The sequence below is a fragment of the Bufo bufo genome, chromosome 6 (genome assembly GCF_905171765.1).
Source record: "Bufo bufo chromosome 6, aBufBuf1.1, whole genome shotgun sequence".
NCBI lineage: Eukaryota > Metazoa > Chordata > Amphibia > Anura > Bufonidae > Bufo > Bufo bufo.
In genome coordinates this window covers 110,446,321-110,467,981 of record NC_053394.1, presented here as the reverse complement: position 1 = coordinate 110,467,981, position 21,661 = coordinate 110,446,321, and the positions used below count along the sequence as shown (strand labels likewise).

Genomic DNA, 21,661 nt, shown 5'->3' with positions numbered 1-21,661 from the left:
TGTAGAACACTATGGCGCTTTGAAAAATGCCCAAATGCTTGATTTCCCTTGCACTGTTGGGAGACCTGGAGCAGGAAAATCCACTTCAGAGGGCAGACCAGGGATGGCACAGAGCGCAAACAGAGTAAATATAGATTCTCTCCATCAGCCATCCTGTAGGTCACCAAACAATTGAGTTAACAGAAGCATATTAGGTAACTGCTTATAATACAGTTCTCCGATAATTTTCACTCCTGAGCCACAGTTTCATAACGGATGCAATAACCAATACGCAGAGACGTGGTACAGATAAATTCGTTTTTAATAAAGGAGTTAATTTTCTTTCAATCCTATATAAAACAATAGCAATTAAAAACTTCATTTTGAAAGTAATATATTTACATATGAACAAGTAACTGTGCAAAATGTACAAGAAAACAAAATGGAAAGACAAGATCGTCAGGCGGGGGGCGGGAGAGACGACGAGGTGATGTAACAGCGGTCAGATAGAAATACTGATCAGAGTTCTGTGAACAAGGCAGAGAGATCTGGAGTAAGGGGGGGACACACACAAAGCCAGACTATTTACACTCAGAAAAGTATTACCAATCGACAGTTTAATACAGTAACCTCTGAAAATATAAAGAACCAATTAGTATAGTTTTTTTTTCCGCAATAAAAAAATAGGTACAAAGACGGGGCTATTGCCATGGTGACAAAAAGCTTGTCTCCAAAGCTTGCATACTGTTATTAACAAAATAATTATGGTTTTTACATAGTCATTTGCGGTAGAACTGGAGATTTTGTATTCTAGAACCCCTTCCCCCATCATGTGCCAAAAATCTACAGTAACTACTCAAAAATTACAGCAAGCCATGTATAGACTTTACCACGTGTGTCACAAAAGAAAAAATACTTAATTTAACCCTTCCTGTGCTATAAAACACAGATGTCTGCTGTAGAGGCAGGGTGAACATAAAAGGAGAAATAAAAAGGAAAATGAAACAGTGCAAGTAAAATATATATATTTATATATTTGTCATAAAATGTTACCTTCCTTTGTCATATAAACTTTGCAACTGCCCACAGGGTACACAAATTCATATTTTTTTTTTTTATACAAACAAAAAGCTAAAACAGCATTGCATTGTTTTTTTTTTCCCCAAGTTAAAATTTTTTTCCTACAGAAAAACACTTTTTTAAAGTTTTATTGTGGAAAATTATTTAAAAACTGAGGTTGTTTTAAACAAAATGGCAATGATATACAAACAAAAAAATAAAATAAAAACTGTAGATTGTTAAAATTTCAGAGACGAAAGAGGATTCTGGTCTGTGCATCCCACGGCAGTAGAGGTGTCCAAGCAGATAAAACCAATAAATATGAAAAAGAAGGAAGCAACGGGGTGGCGGGGGGGGGGGGGGGGGTCCTCTGCCATCTGCAAAAAAAGGAGCAATGCATAACTTGTTAACCCCTCACCAGCAATGATGGGGCGAACGAGGGGTAAAAGATGGAATTAAAATTATGGGCGAAGTAGTTAAAAGTAGAATAAAGTTTTAAAAATGGAATCCATTCATTAAAAGGAACAGGTTTTCCTTATATGGCTTGTTTTGCAGAAGGCAGCTTTCCTCGTCGTGGGGTCCGTCCAAGAATTCTCCTCTCTTGCAGCTCTCTGTGCCATTTACCACCATTTGGAGGTTTTATTTAAAAATGGAAGGATTTTGCAGATTTTATGATTACCATTCCATAAAGAAGTTGGGGGTGAGGAAGCAAAAAAAAAAAAAAATTTGCAAAGTATAAAATAGTCCCAGCAGAAGGAAAAAGGGGGGAATGGGGTGTCGTCTTTGCAAAAACAAAAATACCTTGATCTTTTCCATTTTTGTTTAGTTTTTTTACTGTATCTGTATTCACTTAAGGAATGCTTTATATAGCAATAGTGAATGGCTTGTCTCTCGCTCGTTTTCCAAACAAAATATGAGGTCCCTGAGATTGACTCGTGTTATCCTTTGTCTTGTAAACGGTCTGCTGCCCCCTGCTCCAGAACTGCTGGCGGGCGTTGTACTTGTGCTCGATGCCTGCAGAGAAAGAAGGAGAGGCCCGTTAGTCTAGTAACAACATGGCGGACGAGCGTCTCTTTTTCATGGATATCTCCTGCACAGCAGATTACAAGTGACTGGCCAGCTGTTGCCGAATCCGTGCTGCAGCCTCTTAATTCTCAAAATCAGTGTGGGTAGCATATTCCACCCCTTTACAACATAACGTGGTTAAAATGCTACAGATTTGCAGTTGCGGATTTTCATGCAGCAAATCTGCGGCATTGTACAGTATCAGCCAAGTGAATGAATTTTTAGCAAGTCTCATCCATGCCCTGCGGGGGGAAAAAAGTCTGCAGCAGAAATTGAGCAGGGGCGCAGATTATAAGCCTGCAGCATGTCAGTTTATGCTGCAGATTACCATCAAAATCAGCAGCATTCCCGAGACAAAATCTGCAACAGAAACACCATATCTTGTGTTCTTCTTTTCTTCTGCAAAAATCCACAGCATTTCAGTCATGTGTGAACATACCCTTTAGGAACTGCATGGTTTAAAATATCCACTTCCAAAAACTGGGGTATATTATGACTTGATAGAGAACGGAAGAGGGGGGGTGTCCCAGTTAGCACTGGCAGTGAGTAGCCATTACTGGTGATAGAAAAGACCCTTTATGCACCGCCAGTAGTCTGAAGCCACATTCAGATTCTGTACATGGGAACCTCCTGAAATTGACTATATTGCTAGGAAATAATACAGTGTTTGGTCAGTAATTTCCATCAGTGATTTGTGAGCCAAAACCAGGAGTGAGGTGAGGTATAATGGAAAGATCTGCACCTGTTCTGTGGTTTTTACCAGCACCTGGTTTTGGCTCACAAATCACTGATGGAAATCACTGACCAAACACTGAAGTGTGAACTAGGCCTTAGTGAACAGGCCAAATAGTTATTCATTAGAGAATATAAGGTTCTTCACGATTCATAATTACAATAGGAAACTGCAGTTTTGCTTTCAAATAAAGGGGTTGTCTCATATCAGCAAATGGCATTTATCATGTAGAGAAGTTAATACAAGGCACTTACTAATGTATTGCGATTGTCCATATTGTCTCCTTTGCTGGCTAGATTTATTTTTCCATCACATTATACACTGCTCGTATGCAGGGGTTACGACCAACCTGCAATCCAGCAGCTGTGGTCGTGCTTACACACTCTAGGAAAAAGTTTATGCTTTGCCTATGCTTACTCCCGCGGTCTCAGCCACCAGAGAGGCTAGCACTTTTTCCAATAGTTTGCAGGCACGACCACCGCTGGATCACAGGGTGGTCGTAAACCCTGGAAACGAGCAGTGTATAATGCAATAGAAAAATGCATCAAGCAAGCAATGGAAGCAATATGGAAAATCACAATACATTAGTAAGTGCCTTGTATTAACTTTCTCTACATGATAAATGCCATTTGCTGAAGTGAGACAACCCCTTTAAAACCATTCAAAAGACAGCTATTAAGTATGTGGCGGAACCCGCCTCGCCACTGGGCATTGGAGAGGCCTGGCTACCTGCCTCCTACCTGCTGACTATGAACCCTGGTAAATTGGTACGTTTGAATGCAATTTGGGCATGTGGTATTTTATATTGCTGCTACTGGCCCTTTAATAGCCATCCGTGGACATATTATGACTTTTAGGAACAATGCCCCTTTAAGACTGTGTAGCAGATTGAATTCAGGCTGTCTTAAATATTATGTATGCTGGGTTCGGTTAAATTGTATTGCTATGTATTGTAAACTGTATATATCTGCTCTTACTGTAATGTTTACTATGTTAAAGGCATTGCTTTTCTGTGCCTCTTCTCCTCCCCCTTTTTCCTGTCCCATTGTTTTCCCCAGCAAGGTGTTGTCTCAGGGACACTGGGAGACCAGTAATCTAGCTGCTCTGTCCCTCCTCCATCTCCCATCAGCCCTTGCTATTGTCTGGCCCCACCCTTGTACCATAGTCATCTATGTGCCCTATTGTATGTAAATGAGGCTGTTGGGGGGTTTAAAGTAGGTGTGCTATGTCTAAATAAAGTCAGTTCCTGTTTTAACCCTCAAAGTGAAGTGTCGTCTCATTCTTGGGGGAGGATTTATTGTATGCTGTTCCAGTTTGACTGCTAGGAGTGTAAACCTATTCGTATGGTTTCCTATTCAACTGTCTACAGCATTCATATGCTTGAGAGGATTTATATGCTTCTTCGGTTCGGTGATTGTGGTGTCTGCCTGAGTGCTTGGAAACCTCAGTAAACGCTAGGAGCATCCATCAACAGAGGTTCTCAGTCGGGGTGCCAGGTGATCTGTTACAAAGTATATATTCACATTTACATTAATGTCCCATACATAATTCAGGTGATTGTGAGATTCTGGTCGTAGTATCAAGTGGACTAAGTCAGTGACAATGGCTTTGGATGATTCTGTTACAAGTACAACCTTGGATATCTGGGGAGATTTAGGCATCAAGGGACCTCTTGGAATAGAAGGACAGGAATCTACAGTACAACTTTTTAATGTGCCGAACCAAACTCAGGATTGCTACATGGCTTAAAGGGATTTTTTTGGGATAAAAATATTGATGATCCATCCTTAGGATAATATCTGATCAATGGAGGTCCGCCTCCCGGAACACCTGCCAGTCAGCTGTTTGAATGTGATTGGTCACAAGGCCTGTGTGCATATCAATCCCTTTCAAGTAGATGGGCACTATGCAATGTACGGCGCTGTGCTTGGTTTGCTGTGAGGATGCCGGATCATTCAGGGAAGTGGCCTCTTCAAACAGATGATCAGCGGGAGTGGGAATCAGACCGATCATCAATATTGTGCTCTTGTAACACCCTTTTACATAGGATAGACAGGGTCTCATTGGAGAAGATGGTATTTTGACACAATTTTCTATTTTGTTTCAAATTACATTTTTAGTTGAATGTCGTGAATTTAGTTTGGAGGGGAATAAGGCTACTTTCACACTCGCGTCATGGACGGATCCGTTCAGAGCGGATTCTTTTGTATTATCTGTAACATAGCCAAAAACGGATCCGTCTTGAACACCATTGAAAGCCAATGGAGGACGGATCAGTTTTCTATTGTGCCAGAGAAAACAGATCCGTCCCCATTGACTTACATTGTGTGCCAGGACGTATCCGTTTGGCTCAGTTTCATCAGACGGACACCAAAACGCTGCAAGCAGAGTTTTGGTGTCCGTCTCCAAAGCGGAATGGAGACTGAACTGATGCATTCTGAGCGGATCCTTTTCCATTTTTGACCGCCTGTGAGAGCCCTGAACGTATATCACAAACGGAAAGCCAAAACGCGAGTGTGAAAGTAGACTTAATGAGGGGGGGGGGGGGGGGGGGGGGGGGGGGCTTTGAAAATATTTTGCAGTTACTTAACTCTTGTCAGTTTGCACAGACAGGATTTGAAGGGGTATCGCTAGGATATGCCATCATTGTCAGTTAGGCATGGGTCTCACTTCTAAGATCCACTCCTATCTGCAGAACAGGGTGCCCGAAGTTAAGGATAGCGCACCGTGAATCCACAGCTTGCTCTCCACTCATTGCTATGAGACTTCCGAAAATAGCTGAGCAAGCACAGATATTTTCAAAAGTCCCACAGCGGTGAATGGCGAACAAGCAGCAGAAGTGCGGACAGCTCTCCATTCACTACTATGGGACTGCCGGAAATAGCCGAGCCAGTGCTGGACTATTTTTGGAACATCCATAGTGGTGGATGGAGGATGGCTGCACATGCACTGCTGCTCTCATTTCACTTTTCGGGCCCACTTCTGGAGATAGGAGTGGGTCCCAGAGGTGGGACCCACGCCTATCTGACATTGATGGAATACCTCTTTAAGGAATATGTTCCAGCACCTATTACATATCTTGGATGGTGCAAACTTTAAAAAAAAAAAATTGGATTTGGTACAAGTATAATTTTAAAGAATTTTTATTATTATTTGTGTATATGTTGAATTATGGGTGAGGAAAGAAAAGGGCTTTGTTTTATTTAAAGAAGAACTCCCACAAAAATCTTTATTCTCTGACCCATTAGAAAGGTACATGATGTGCACCGTAGTGAAGGTAATCTTACCGGTGAGTTATAACCTCCCTTCTTATACTCTGCTGTGTCAGGTGACTAACACTCTGACTTCCTGTCCTGTGTCAGTTGAAGAGGCAGTTACTTCTCTATTCCGTCCTATGTGACTGACATAGAGGCTACCACAGAAATACCGTACATAGAGAAAGTGGCTTCCTGTCCACACGTGCTATTTGGATAGTCAGAGTATTGGTCACATGACACAGCTGAGGATCAGAAGGGAGGTTATAACTCACTAATACAGTCACTGGTAAGAAAATTACCTTCACTAAATTTTACATCATGTACCTTTCGAATAGGTCAGAGAATAAAAATTTCTGTAGGAGTGCTTCTTTAATGTTCTGCAAAGAGATGTTCGGGTTGGAAAATATATATATATTTTTTTCTAAGTCCTGTTTCTTCCATCCAATTCTTTTCTTCGCCTGTCCCTAATAGTAAATGGGGTCGGACGGAGCCTTACAAACTTCGGAATACAAAGAGATCCAGCAGGCTGTTCCGGCAGTGGCTCTCAAGGGCTAGTGTGAAACTAGCCTTAGATACTAATAGGCATTACATGCTTATTAGAAAACAGTTGGAAAATCGTGTTTTGAGTTAGTTTCATTGGAAATTCCTGATTTTTTTTTCTTAAATTTAGTGCACAAATTTACAGGTATCTAACAAAAAAGCCACAAGGAATTGTTGGGCTAGATGAGGTAGAAAAGGAAAAAATGTGAAGATACACTTGGGAGAATTGATGAGGCACGACTGTCTGTGATTGTTAAAAAATAAAAAAATTGTAGAATTGTATCAAATTCAAATATTCTGTGTAATTTTAAGTTACATTCCAAAATAGGATACACAGAGAACTCGTCCTAGATTTTGGGAAGTGGATGCAAAATTCTTTCACATTACTTGGAATTGTGTTGAAATCCAGAAGTTTTGGAGTGCAGGATGAATACAGGTTGGTCAGCACAGTTTCTCCATAGCAGGGGTGCACAACCCGCGGGCTGCATGTGCCCCTAGAGCCAAGGTTTGCGGCCCCTGTCCTGCTGGACAACTGTGTTTGTCTGGAGCGCCGCACTGAGCTGGATGACAGCACCTGCTGCTGCAGTCTAGCAGGGGCAGAGCGGGTCCCCGGGTCAGCCGAGGAGAAGGCAGAAGCAGTTTATCAGCGCTTCTGCCTTCTCCTCAGAAAGGTGGCATAACTCTTATGGAGCGCTTTGTAGTCACATGATCGCCGGGTGTCTTGGGGCAGAGAAGCACAGAGCTGCAGGATTAGACCCTGATCAGCCCTGCCTTGTAAAAAGTCCTCATTAACTCCCAAAGGGAGACCTTTCAGTGACCTCTTGGGGACAAATAATGTGAAAAAAAAATAAAAAATTATATATATATTGCTTGATAATAGTCCCAGCAAGTGGACTGAAACGTCACAAGGGTGACTAAAGATCCACATTTTTTCACCTACGGATGTGCTGCGGTGTCGTTATTTGTGATTATAATATATAAAAAAACAAAAACGAAGAAAGGACAGCACTCCAAGTAAAAAATATACTGGTCTTTAATCACCCATGCAGATGGCGTTTTTGTTCATCTGGGGTAAGCAGCAATATCCCTGGACATAGCACCCACATTGCTTGTCTCCAGTGCCGCCGCTATCTTTCCTTTATATATATATATATATATTATAAAAAAGGAAGTTAAAAAAATCTAATTTAAATCAAATAAAAAAAATACAAATAAACGAAAAATAAAAATGTCCTCTTGGGGAATTTTTGTAGAAAATATATTTTAGATCATTATTCAAATATGAAAGAAAAAAAAAAAAAAGTGAAAAATAAGAGTGTTCGCTGTTCCCCAATGGTCTTTTTATGAACTCTTGGGGGACATTTGTGGTAAAAATATATTTACAAAAATAAGTATCGGTAATAAACCAATTATAAAAAAATAAAAACGCAAATAAAAGTAAAAAATAAAAAGGAAAAAGTGCCTCTTGGGGGACATAATATGTAGCAGAAATATATTAAAAATTAAGAAACAGCATCCACATCAACCAAAAACGATCAACACAAAAATAAGGAATTATAATAATTTTGTTTGCATATTTAAAGAATAAGGAGCTATAGTTAAAAAAAAAAAAAAAAAAAAAAAAAAAAAAGACGCCCCTGAAACAAAAGATTCATACTTACCTGCTCCTTGCCACTCCAATCCTCTGCACTGCCCCCATCTTCTGGTCCCTGCACTGTTTTCACCCTGCAGTGCATTGACATAGTCACATACACCACTCCAGACAGTGATTGGCTTCAGCGTTCACATGCTGCTTATGGCCACATTACTGCTGAAGCCAGTCATTGGCTGGAACGGTGTGACTATTCTCATGGCCAGCCAGATGTAAACAGTGCCGGGATCGGGAGATGGAGGCAGCTGGGGCAATGTGGAGGACCAGAGTGGCGGGGAGCAGGTAAGTATAACTTTTCGGTTTCAGGGGCCATGCTGCAGGAACTTGTTAAAGAATAATTTTTACTGGTAAATCTCTTTACACAGCACAAAATTTAGGACAATTACTGGGGATAAGTCTTAATAGGAGTGCGCATTCCGGATATCTGGCCTGTATAATGGCCCTCTTTAAGCTCTGCAAATGATCGAAACCCATCCTATTTACATGTTAATGGTAAGCATTAATGGGGCGCTTGCAGCCATTTTATATCATTCCTGGAGAACTCCGTTAAAGAAAATATCAAGCAGGCTGTGCACCGCTGTTTCCATAACTCCAATTGCGGTGAATGGGAGCCGTGCAACCAGCGTAGCACAGAGGGGTAAGCCGTTTCTGGTAGCTCAGGAGTAGTTGGCTGTGTTATACTGCCTGTTCGGTGCTATGCAAAGCACAACCTGCTCAGACATAATCTTAACCCTGCCCATCCCTTACTCATGTTATTCCTATCTCAGCCATGAAAGGCTGAGATAGGACTAACACTTAAAATGGTTTTCCGACATTTCCTCTGGATAGGTTGTTAGTATCTGATCTGTCGGGGTCCAACACCAGGGACCCCTGCAAATCATCAGTTTGAGAGGGCACAGTTGCTCTCAGTAGCGCTGTGGCCTACTCGTAGCATACCAAGCACAGCACCAAACATTGTATAGTGGCTGTGCTCGGTATCACAGCTCAGCCCCATTCATTTCTTTGGCGCTGAGCTGCACCCAGGCCACGTGACCGATGAACGTCTCGTCATCGGCCTACTAAAAGCTGCAAGAAGGTCGTGGCTGTTCATGTACAGCTTAGGTCTGTCAGATAATGGGGCACATGAAACTCCTTTATTCCTGGTTTCAGTAAAAAGTCCTATGGATGCTTACCTCTGACCCTGACCCAGAACCCGGTGAATCCACTTTCCTCTTTTTTCGAGGACCAATAGCTGCCAACGCCGTTAAATTTGCATCCCGCTGCCTCATTTGCGCCAATTCCTGCTGTTGCATCTATAAAGGATGGCAAAGAGTACAAAGAGTTATTATAGCTGGGTTTCTGTAACCACAAAGACAAGACTGTATATTTTGCACTGATTTACATACCTCCTTGGCCTTCTGTTTTAGCCGTAACTGTTCAGGATCTTCCTGCCGTGACCGAGACTGTGGTGTCAAGAAGAGTAACGTGAGACTTCACTTAACACGAAAATCACTTCTACTCAATTTTGGTCCGTTGAAATAGACTATTTTCTTGGTCTATGATTGGGGCATGTTTATGGGTGGACACTGTATAATTCTTAGGCCAAGGCACATTTTTCCATCCCCCCTCTATGCTCAACATAGTGACTTTGTACGTGGTATACCGACCTTTGCTGCTCGCATGAGGATCTCCCGCTCCTGTTCATCCTTCCTTTGCTTCTCTATTTGGTCGAGCTGTTCGAAGAACTTGAGTTGTGTCCGAACATCAGTTGACTGCTCGTACCGGTCGTCCTCCTGCAGACAGAAGGCAAGATTGTGAAAAAGAATCCTACTATACAGTGCTAGCAAACCATGGGCTACAGTATACACCAAACAGACCCTTTTAGTCGCCATGACACATCACAAATACAGCTTATACTCTAAAGACAGACAGTTTTTCAGATACATGACCTGTACATTATCAGCCCGGTCACACATCAAAATGTGGTTGTAGAATTGTACCCCCAAGATGCATCTCCAGTCACTGATGCAAATAACATGCCTGGATTGTTCAAGGTAGTAGAGCACATTGCACAGTGTCACTACACTAGAACCCTATAGGGTATGTACACCTGTCGGGGCACTTTTACTATTGCATTGTACTCCTTTTAAATAATAAAAAAAAATTCAATTGTTATTTATAAAAAATTATGAACCCCTGTGCAGCCTTGAGTGTCTCTAGTAGCAGGCTCAGAATTTTTACTCTGTTCAGTCAAGCAGCTTAACTGACGGCTCCTTATCTCTGATAAGAACATGGCTTAGGGCTCATGCACACGACTGTTATGCAGTCCACAAATTGTGGATCCGCAAAACACGGATACCGGCCATATGCGTTCCACACTTTGCAGAATGGAACGGCCGGCACATAATAGAACAGTCCTATCCTTGTCCATAATGTGGACTATAATAGGACATGTTCTATTTTTTTGCAGGACGGCCATGTGGACATGGAATGAACACAGGGTCATTTCCAACTGACACAGGACAGGAAGTCAGTCACTCTATTCATTCCTATAAGACTGACATTGAGACTCCCATAGGAATACATAGAGAAACTGGCCTCCTGTCCACACATAAGGGTACTTTCACACTAGCATTTTTGTTTTCCGGTGTTGAGTTCCGTCACAGGGGCTCAATACTGGGGAAAAAACTGGTCAGTTTTATCCTAATGCATTCTGAATGGAGAGCATTCTGTTCAGGGTGCATCAGTTCAGTCCTTCTTACGTTTTTTGGATGGAGAAAATGCTGCAGCATGCTACAGTTTTATCTCTGGACAAAAATACTGAACACTTGCCGAAATGTGTGTATTAGTGCCGAATCCGGCATTAAGTGTTCCGGCAAAACTGATCCGGCCTTCCTGTCTGCCAATGTGCAGACCTTTAAAAATGCAAAAAATAAAATACCGGATCCGTTTTTCCAGATGACACCTGAGAGACGGATCTGGTATTTCAATGCATTTGTCAGACGGATCCGACTAACAAATGCCATCAGTTTGCGTCCGGATTGCCGGCGACGGAACTGTCTGCCGGAATCCTCTGCTGCAAGTGTGAAAGTACTCTACAATGCTGTGTTATTGGGAAAGTAAGGCTACTTTCACACTAGCGTTCGGGGCTCCGCTTGTGAGTTCCGTTTGAAGGCTCTCACAAGCGGCCCCGAACGGATCCGTACTGCCCCAATGCATTCTGAGTGGATGCAGATCCGCTCAGAATGCATCAGTTTGGCAGCGTTTGGCCTCCGCTCAGCAGGCGGACACCCGAACGCAGCTTGCAGCGTTTTCGTGTCCGCCTGGCCGTGCGGAGCCAAACGGATCCGTCCAGACTTACAATGCAAGTCAATGGGGACGGATCCGTTTGACGTTGACACAATATGGTGCAATTTCAAACGGATCCGTCCCCCATTGACTTTCAATGTAAAGTCAGGAGTCCCTATTAATATACCATCAGATCAGAGTTTTCTCCAATGCGATGGTATATTTTAACTTGAAGCGTCCCCATCACCATGGGAACGCCTCTATGTTAGAATATACCATCGGATTTGAGTTACATCGTGAAACTCAGATCCGACAGTATATTCTAACACAGAGGCGTTCCCATGGTGATGGGGACGCTTCAAGTTAGAATATACTGAGAACTGTGTACATGACTGGCAGCAGGGGGCAGACCCCCCCCCCCTCCTGTATTTAACTTATTGGTGGCCAGTGCGGCCCCCCCTCCCTCCCCAATTGTAACCAGTGCGGCCACCCTCCCTCTATATTCATCGGTGGCCAGTGCGGATTCCCAGTATTAAATATGACCAGTGCGGCCTCCCCCTCCCTCCCTCCCCAGTATTAAATATGACCAGTGCGGCCTCCCCCTCCCTCTATATTCATTGGGGGCCAGTGCGGATTCCAAGTATTGTGACCAGTGCGGCCTCCCCTCTTCCCCCCCCCATCATTGGTGGCAGCGGAGAGTACCGATCGGAGTCCCAGTTTAAATCGCTGGGGTTCCGATCGGTTACCATGGCAGCCAAGACGCTATTGCAGTCTTGGCTGCCATGGTTACTTAGCAATAAATAGAAGCATTATACTTACCTGAAGAGCTGCGATGTCTGTGTCCGGCCGGACGCTCCTCCTACTGGTAAGTGACAGGTCTGTGCTATAAGCAATGCGCCGCACAGACCTTTCACTTACCAGTAGGAGGAGCTCCCGGCCGGACACAGACATCGCAGCTCTTCAGGTAAGTATAATGCTTCTATTTATTGCTAAGTAACCATGGCAGCCAAGACTGCAATAGCGTCTTGGCTGCCATGGTAACCGATCGGAGCCCCAGCGATTTAAACTGGAACTCCGATCGGTACTCTCCGCTGCCACCAATGATGGGGGGGTGATTTTAATTGGGGGGGGGGGGGGGAAGATGGGAGGCCGCACTGGTCACAATACTTGGAATCCGCACTGGCCACCAATGAATATAGAGGGAGGGGGAGGCCGCACTGGTTACAATTAATACTGGGGAGGGAGGGGGGGCCGCACTGGCCACCAATAAGTTATATACAGGAGGGGGGGGGGGGGGGTCAGGCAGCAGGGGGCAGTCATGTACACAGTTCTCAGTATATTCTAACTTGAAGCGTCCCCATCACCATGGGAACGCTTCTGTGTTTAGAATATACTGTCGGATCTGAGTTTTCTGAAGTAAAAAATCTGATCTGAAATAAACAGTTATGCAGACGGATCCGTTCTGAACGGATGCAAGTGTTTGCATTATAGGAGCGGATCCGTCTGTGCAGACACCAGACGGATCCGCTCCTAACGCAAGTGTGAAAGTAGCCTTAGAGTGTTGGTCACATGACACAGCTGAGGATCAGAAGGCAGGGGATAACTTACAAATACAGTAAGAATATTACCTTCACTACAGGTTACATCATGCAACTTTCTGACAGATAAGAATAAAAAATTTTGTGGGAGCGCTTCTTCAAAATAGTGCCACCTTACATATACAACCCATTGTTTCCCAAATAGGACTTACATCGACATGGAACTGCAAGCAACTAAATTACACATAATAGTTTCATCAGTGGCCAAAGAGTATTTACTGCTAATGCATTACCCATACAAATCTGCTTACAATGCTTATAGGAATGTACCAGTCATCACTGCAGCCTACAATACAACACATTTATCACCTTCATGGTCCTGCGCTGGAATGTACATGAGAGGAGCAGATCAGCAGCCACATAAATGTAGCTATTAATTCCTGTGCAGTACATTAGTAAAGGCCCCTTTACACTTCTTAAGTCAGGAAGGAACGCTTCCTTCTCGTCTGCTCATCAGTGGAGGAGACAGCTGTATTTACATGCAGAGATCTCCTCCACAGTATGGGGACGAGCGCTCATTAATGCCATTGCTCGTCGCCTTACAGAATCATTGTTTGCCAGCAGCAGGGGCTGTTTAGTGCTTGTTTATTGTGTAATCGGTGGCATCTTTACACCGGCAGATGAGCTGGTTAGCGATTATCTGCCTTTAGTCACACTTCACAAAACCAAACTTGTAAGTCACTCACCGGCTACATTACGGCCACCCTCTACCTTTGAAGCCTTTCCATCACAACATACTGTACCAATGTGATAAACCTCAGTCTAGGTGGACCACCCACCGACAATAAACATCCGGGTGACTTGCATTTTGCTCTGCAGGAACCTGTCATCAGATCTGGGCTATGTAACCAATAACATGCCGCCGCTGCTCTCCTCATGCAGTTCCCATAAAATTGTTCTTTTTATCTCCTCATAGCCTCTTGAAAAAAATCACCTTTATAAAATACTAGCAGAAGGACCCGGCTTCGCTCGAGTATATTTAATCTATTTCATTTAATGTTTGTGTGTGTCGTTAAAAGATATCAACTATATCCACTATAACAGTAACCTCCACAGCCCCCCACCCCTTAACACTGACCCCTCTCACCCCCTAAAGTGCCCCGTCCCTTAAAATTGGACCTCCACAGCAGCCCACCCCCTTAACTTGACCTTTACAGAAGCCTTCCCCTTTAACAGTGACTTTCACAGCATACCACCCCCTTGACAGTGACCACCACAGGGGCCCGCACGCTTAACAGTGGCCTTTACAGCAATCTGCCCCTTAACACTGACCTACACAGCAGTCTTCCCCTAGGGTGGCCAGAGGTCCGGTTTTAGGCTGGACAGTCCGGCTTTCAGACTCCCTGTCCTCCGTCTGGCGCAGGGCCTGGATGGATACAGGGATGTCCTTTTGAACAGCTCACTCTCAGACAGCAGCACTGTGCTGCGTGAGCTGCAGGAAGAAAGTCACCCTCCCTCCCACCTCTGCAGCTGACGGAAGTTGATTTTTAACTTCATTTTCTCAATCCCTGTCGGCTGAGGAGTGGGCGTGGCCTAACTGGATCGGGGGGGGGGGGGGGGGGGGTGTCCTTTTGAACAGCTCAGTCTAAGACAGCAGCACTGTGGTGTCTGAGTGTGGGCCGCAGGGAGAAAGTCACCCTCCCTTCCACCTCTGCATCTGACGGAAGTTGATTTTTAACTTCATTTTTTCAATCCCTGTTGGCTAATAAGTGGGGGGGGTCTAACTGAATCGGGGCATTGCCTAGCAGGGCCTGGGGGCGGGGTTTTAAAGGGAATCTGTCACCTATTTTGACCATATAAAACCGTTAACATAGCAATGTGCAATAAAGTACCTTCATTCCTGCATGTGTCTTCTTTCTTTGATTCAACTTTTCATTCTTATTAAAAAGCAATTTTTCTGATATGCAAATGAAGTCTCAAGGTGCCCAGAGGGGCGTTATTACTCTGCTCTAGTGCCCAGTAACGCCCCCCTGCAGTGCCCAGCCCGCCTTTCTTCCAAGCCCAGCACGCCTCCTCATAAATAAATGTCCTCCCACATACTTGCCGAACGGCGCCGCCCCCTCCCCACTACGTCATTGAATTTATTCACCGATTCGTCTGTGCTCCCTCCTCTCTTTGCCTACGGCGCCGCCCCCTCCCCACTTCGTCATTTAATTTATTCACTGCACGCACCGGGCCTTGCTTCCTCCTCTCTTGTCCTCCGAAATCCTGTGCAGGCGCAGTATCGCTGAGTGCCTACGCCTGCACGATACTCCTGCTCCAGAGGGCAACAGCCTCACTAGTGTCACTGGGCATGCGCCGAGCCCAGTGACGTAATCAGAGCGCTGTTGCCTCAGAGATTCTAGAGGAGGAAGCAAGGGCCGATGCGTGCAGTGAATAAACTTAATGACGTAGTGGGGAGGGGGCGGCGCCGTAGGCAAAGAGAGGAGGGAGCACAGACGAATCGGTGAATCAATTAAATGACGTAGTGGGGAGGGGGCGGCGCCGTTCGGCAAGTATGTGGGAGGACATTTATTTATGAGGAGGCGTGCTGGGCTTGGAAGAAAGACGGGCTGGGCACTGCAGGGGGGCGTTACTGGGCACTAGAGCAGAGCAATAACGCCCCTCTGGGCACCTTGAGACCTCATTTGCATATCAGAAAAATCGCTTATTAATAAGAATGAAAAGTTGACTAAAAGAAAGAAGACACATGTAGGCAAGAAGGTACTTTATTGCACATTGCTATGTTAACGGTTTTATATGGTCAAAATAGGTGACAGATTCCCTTTAAGTTCATCTTTTGAGGGTGGACACATTGTGGCAGGGGGCGTGTCTGGGCTCCTTCTTGCTGGCTCATTTGCATACCAGATAAACTGGATTTTCAGAGGATAAAAACATCTATTGCTGGAACAAAGGCACATCTTGAAATAAGGTACTAAGTGCTATTAGGCCATGGCTTTACTTCAATAGCGATTATTCTGGTGACAGATTTACTTTAAAGCTCTCCTACAGCAGTGAAGATAAATGGCTGGGTTGTTATGGAAACCTGGAGTAAAACTGTATGTGGAGGCTGGAGGACCTGCGAGCTTCTACTGGCTGATAAGGGTCATGTGACCAAGCTTCTATTGGCTAATGCATTTTTATGGGAATATCTCAGGAACGATATGTCCTAGAGAGCTGAGACCTGGTCTAAAACCTTCCCGGACACCTGATGTACCTGTGTGCCAAATTTTGTGATTGTAAATGCGACGGTGCGGATTCCTTTAGCGGACATACATACACTCAGCTTTATACACTCACTTAAAGAATTATTAGGAACACCATACTAATACGGTGTTGGACCCCCTTTTGCCTTCAGAACTGCCTTAATTCTACGTGGCATTGATTCAACAAGGTGCTGATAGCATTCTTTAGAAATGTTGGCCCATATTGATAGGATAGCATCTTGCAGTTGATGGAGATTTGAGGGATGCACATCCAGGGCACGAAGCTCCCGTTCCACCACATCCCAAAGATGCTCTATTGGGTTGAGATCTGGTGACTGTGGGGGCCATTTTGGTACAGTGAACTCATTGTCATGTTCAAGAAACCAATTTGAAATGATTGGAGCTTTGTGACATGGTGCATTATCCTGCTGGAAGTAGCCATCAGAGGATGGATACATGTTCTCATTCTGTTTACGCCAAATTCGGACTCTACCATTTGAATGTCTCAACAGAAATCGAGACTCATCAGACCAGGCAACATTTTTCCAGTCTTCAACAGTCCAATTTTGGTTAGCTTGTGCAAATTGTAGCCTTTTTTTCCTATTTGTAGTGGAGATGAGTGGTACCCGGTGGGGTCTTCTGCTGTTGTAGCCCATCCACCTCAAGGTTGTGCGTGTTGTGGCTTCACAAATGCTTTGCTGCATACCTCGGTTGTAACGAGTGGTTATTTCAGTCAACGTTGCTCTTCTATCAGCTTGAATCAGTCGGCCCATTCTCCTCTGACCTCTAGCATCCACAAGGCATTTTTGCCCACAGGACTGCCGCATACTGGATGTTTTTCCCTTTTAACACCATTCTTTGTAAACCCTAGAAATGGTTGTGCGTGAAAATCCCAGTAACTGAGCAGATTGTGAAATACTCAGACGGGCCCGTCTGGCACCAACAACCATGCCACGCTCAAAATTGCTTAAATCACCTTTCTTTCCCATTCTGACATTCAGTTTGGAGTTCAGGAGATTGTCTTGACCAGGACCACCCCCCTAAATGCATTGAAGCAACTGCCATGTGATTGGTTGACTAGATAATTGCATTAATGAGAAATAGAACAGGTGTTCCTAATAATTCTTTAGGTGAGTGTATATTAGATACCTAACATGCCCAAGCTCTGTCATTGGGGTGGCTCCTTGCGATCGCTGTGTCACAGAGCAGCTGCTGTAAGTTGCCCATCCAGCTCTTGGCCACAAGCAAGTAGTAATGTGCCAGAGATGACGAGGCCAAGCTAGAGAAATGTCAGAGACGGATGGGCGGCTTACAACATCAGCGGCCCTGTGGCTTGGCGATCGCACGGAGCCACCCCAATGACTTCAGGTCACAAAGCTCGGGCACGTCGGGTACATTTTATAAAGGTGGTTTCTTCACTGCTGCGAGGAGATAAAAAGAACAATTACTGACGGGGACTGTATGATGAGAGCAGCGGCAGTATGTAATTGGTTACATAGCGCAGATCTGATGACAGGTTCCCTTGAACATGGCCAGGTCTCAAACTAATTAAAGAAGACTTGTCACCTCTCCTGGCTTGTCTAATTAAAACTCGTGTTCCCCATGTAATAATTTCCATCGCCATCTTTCTTATTTTTGCATTCTACTATTCTTCTGCTATTCCTCCTAAAAACTAATAAAATAAACAACTAGGTGTTACCACTCCCCTTGTCAAAGTGGTGTGCCCTTACACAGTTTGGCACAGTCAGCAGTGACCATACAGTATCAGAGTGTGAAGGGACACACCCCTAACCGGTAACTACCCAGTTGTCAGTTTATTCATGAACTTCTTGCAGGAATAACAGAGGTACAAGGCAGAGTTCCCAGAAAAGATGTTCCAGAATTGTTATCTCATAGAAAGCAAGTCGTTTCTAAAACAGACATATCAGAGACGTTCTCTTTAAGGAGTAACCCCAACCAGCTTGTTTGAGAAATAGATTTGCATGAACATCCTTTTTGCCTGCGCAGATTACTACTTCACCATGCCCGCTGAGAGTGCCTCATGTGCCCATCCCCAATCCCCTCAGACAGTGAGAGAGGCGACCGGCCTAATGATGCATTATAAAGCCCTGCCAGTGGAGGAGACGCATCAAATCGATAAGCTGCAGGTGAAACATTTCAGTTACTTTGACCGTACAATTCACCTTATGAGAAATGTTCTTCTGCTGAGCCGTTTCTGAGATTTTCTCTACAATGTTCTGAAGTCGCTGCTGTGTAGCATGAGAAACATAACCAACGACGTCTGGGTGGATTTCTGTAATGCCATGTTTTTTACCTACAGAAAAAGAAATGGGTAAAATGAAGGGACAGTTCTTAAAGGGGTTGGCCGGTGTACATTACTAGCTGCACATGTGCTGATAACAGCGCAGGCACACAGCTAGCAATAAGCATTATTAAACGATCAGCGCTGATATCTGATAGTTTAATATGAATAATTCATGTTTATATGCAGGTCGCCTGATCTGTGTGCCAGTGTTGTGCTGGGAACATGGCCGCTGATGGAGGATTCCGACCATCAGTGCCTCCATTCATATACACTGGGAACTAGTATGTGCACAGTCCGACCCTAGTGTAAGTGAATGGAGGCCGATGATGGTGGGATTCCGTACATCAGCGGCCTCTATTCAGCTACACTGGAGACTGACAGGGGAACTAGAGTATGCGGAGTCAGTGCTCAGTGAATGGAAGCCACTGATGGAAGGAATCATTGCTACTTGCTGTGAAATCTCAGGGACTGAAGGGTACAGATGTGCAGCGTTAGGGCTCATGCACACGACCATATGCCCTCCGAGACATACGGTCCGTGAGCGGGCCATATGTCCCGGAGCTGCATGCATCGTGTGAACGGTAGCGCACAGCATCATAGGTTACTGTGATGCTGTGCGCATCAGTCCTGCACGCATATGAGTGCAGGACAGTAGTCCCGCAGCCGGCATTAATTACAGGGGGGGGGGGGGGGGGCATTAATTACAATGGGGGGGGGGCATTAATTACAAGGGGGGGGCATTAACTACAATGGGGGGACATTAATTACAATGGGGGGGCCACTGTGGGAGACATAAAAATGGGGGCCACTGTGGGGGACATTAAGTTTAATAAGGATCACTATGGACATTATTTAGAATGGAGGCTGCTGTGGGTGGCATTACTCATTATAACTGTATAATGTCTGATAGGCCTAGTCCTGAGCTGAGTTATATCACCCTGCCCATGCCCTGTATAATAATGTACCCATCCCTGATACCCCTTAGTTATATTACCCGGCTGGAGTAATATAACTAAGGGGTATCAGGGTACATTATTATACAGGGCAGGGTAATATAACTCAGGACTAGGCCTATCAGACATTATACAGTTATAATGACACCCACAGCAGCCTCCATTCTAAATAATGTCCATAGTGATCCTTATTAAAAATAATGTCCCCCACAGGCAGGCTCTGCGGGCGGTGGCGCTCACTCACTGTACGCCACGTGCCACGTGACATACAGTGAGTGAGGTGAGCACCGCCGCCCGCACTGCCTGCCTGTTACCGCCCGCCCGGAGCAGTGCTGAGAAAGAAGCCTGCTGTGAGAGAGAGTCTGAGTCTGTGGGACAGTGGGTCACTGGGTGCGTCACTGTGACCGTCCATGCAATGTGGTTCCACATTTTTTACAATGGGGAGACACTTATTTCATCGAGCAGTTTTGAGGGGGGAGGGGGGGGGGGGGAGAGAGTTTTTTTGACACTCGCCCTGAGAGAAATTTTACCTAGAAACTGCACTAATTATGTTTTAGGACAACTTCCCTATTTAGTGGCATGCATACTCTGAAACCAATTTTGGAGGTGACAGGCTTCTCTTAAGGACAGACAAGCTGCTCCCATGAACACTGGTCAGTGATACGATCCTTCAAGTGGTTGTATAGGGTTAAAAAAAAAACATGGCTGCTTTCTTCAAAAACTATAGTCACTCCTGCCTACAGATTGTATGTGGTATTGTGGTTCAACCCCATTTCAATCAAAAGCGCAGCTGCAATACTAGATACGACCCCTGGACAGGCGTGGCACCGTTTCTGGAAGAAAGCCATGTAACAGCTTCCAAATCGATCCCATCCAGGTATCTATATGCACCCCACGTAATCTTTGTAGGTGCTCAAAAATTTGCCAAATATGATTTACCAATCTCTAGTATCCTTCGCTGTAGTAATGCAGGCAAGAGGAACGTTTCATCTTTACAGGATCGCGTTAACGTGCCCACCAGCTCAGAATTTGTGGCCAATATCCTTGCGCTTTCCTCAGACAGGTTCACGCCGGCCATGGACGCTACATCATTAATGTCATCATCATCTCTGAGGAGGGAATATAGAAAAAGGTTTATAAAAGCTGCCTACACCTGGGGAAAACGGCCGGGGGGCCAATAGCTGCCATGCTCACCTGAATGACCCTCCCCCCGGTTCTTTTAATTTATTTTTCTGTGCTGCAGCCATCTGCGCCGCCATTGCGGGAAATGTTTTGTTTCCTGTTACGATGGTTGGTTTCACGACTGGAACTGTGAAGAGATACAAAAGAGCATAAAAAACCCTTACCGCCTGCAAATATCTGTGCTACAATCCATATGCAACCTGACACAACCACTTGTAGGGTGCAAGGCTAAGACTCACCTGTATGTAGCTGGTTTAAATGTATTTGTTGTTGAGTGGTGACCATTAACCCTCTTTGAGGTGGTCTAAGTGCTACCATGGGCGTCTGGGTCAATGTGACCTGTGGTGGCCGTACTACTGCTCCCGCTTTATGTGCCTGCTGGATTACCTAGAAGAAGAAGAGGAGGAGAGTGTTAGAGGCAACAGATTCCCAGCTAAACTGTTAGACATGGCAGCATACCTGAATTAACCAATATTTTAGAAACTAGAAACAGGAGCCAGCAAGACTAGAAATGGGCTAGCAGTTTTTACTTTTTCTCATTGCTGAGTCACTAAAAAGGTTTTGTTTGTCACCATGAAAATGCAGTCCAGTCTAATCAGCAGCATTTTTAGAGTAGAAAGATATATAGTTCTGTTGAAAATTGTTCAGTGTAAGGGCCTCATGCACACATTCACTTGAATGGGGTCCACGATGCACATCCGACAGCCTGCACCTACTTTGTTGCAGTGCAGAGGCATGGACAGAAAACCCACAGAAGCACTCCATAAAGCTTCCATGGGCTTCCGATCCATGCCTCCGTTCCACACCGCACCGTCCGTCCATGATATGTTGCGGACGCGGCTGGTGCCTATATTGAGTTCCCGCTGTTTGCGGGCAGCAATGCAAGC

The 21,661-nt window shown here is 44.7% G+C and overlaps 1 protein-coding gene across 3 annotated transcripts in view; it reads right to left on the bottom strand.

Moving 5' to 3' along the window:
- Positions 1-761: 761 nt before the first annotated feature.
- Positions 762-21,661, bottom strand: part of TAF4 (TATA-box binding protein associated factor 4) — an 86,337-nt gene continuing 65,437 nt past the window's right edge. For all 3 annotated transcript variants that reach the window (XM_040435792.1, XM_040435794.1, XM_040435793.1), the window contains 8 exons: positions 21,014-21,161; positions 20,787-20,901; positions 20,532-20,701; positions 18,518-18,648; positions 9,931-10,056; positions 9,670-9,726; positions 9,457-9,576; positions 762-2,052 (listed from right to left, as the gene is read on the bottom strand). In XM_040435792.1, the coding sequence (XP_040291726.1) occupies positions 1,885-2,052; positions 9,457-9,576; positions 9,670-9,726; positions 9,931-10,056; positions 18,518-18,648; positions 20,532-20,701; positions 20,787-20,901; positions 21,014-21,161 (1,035 nt within the window). In that variant the 3' untranslated portion in view covers positions 762-1,884. The remainder of the gene's footprint in view (positions 2,053-9,456; positions 9,577-9,669; positions 9,727-9,930; positions 10,057-18,517; positions 18,649-20,531; positions 20,702-20,786; positions 20,902-21,013; positions 21,162-21,661) is intronic.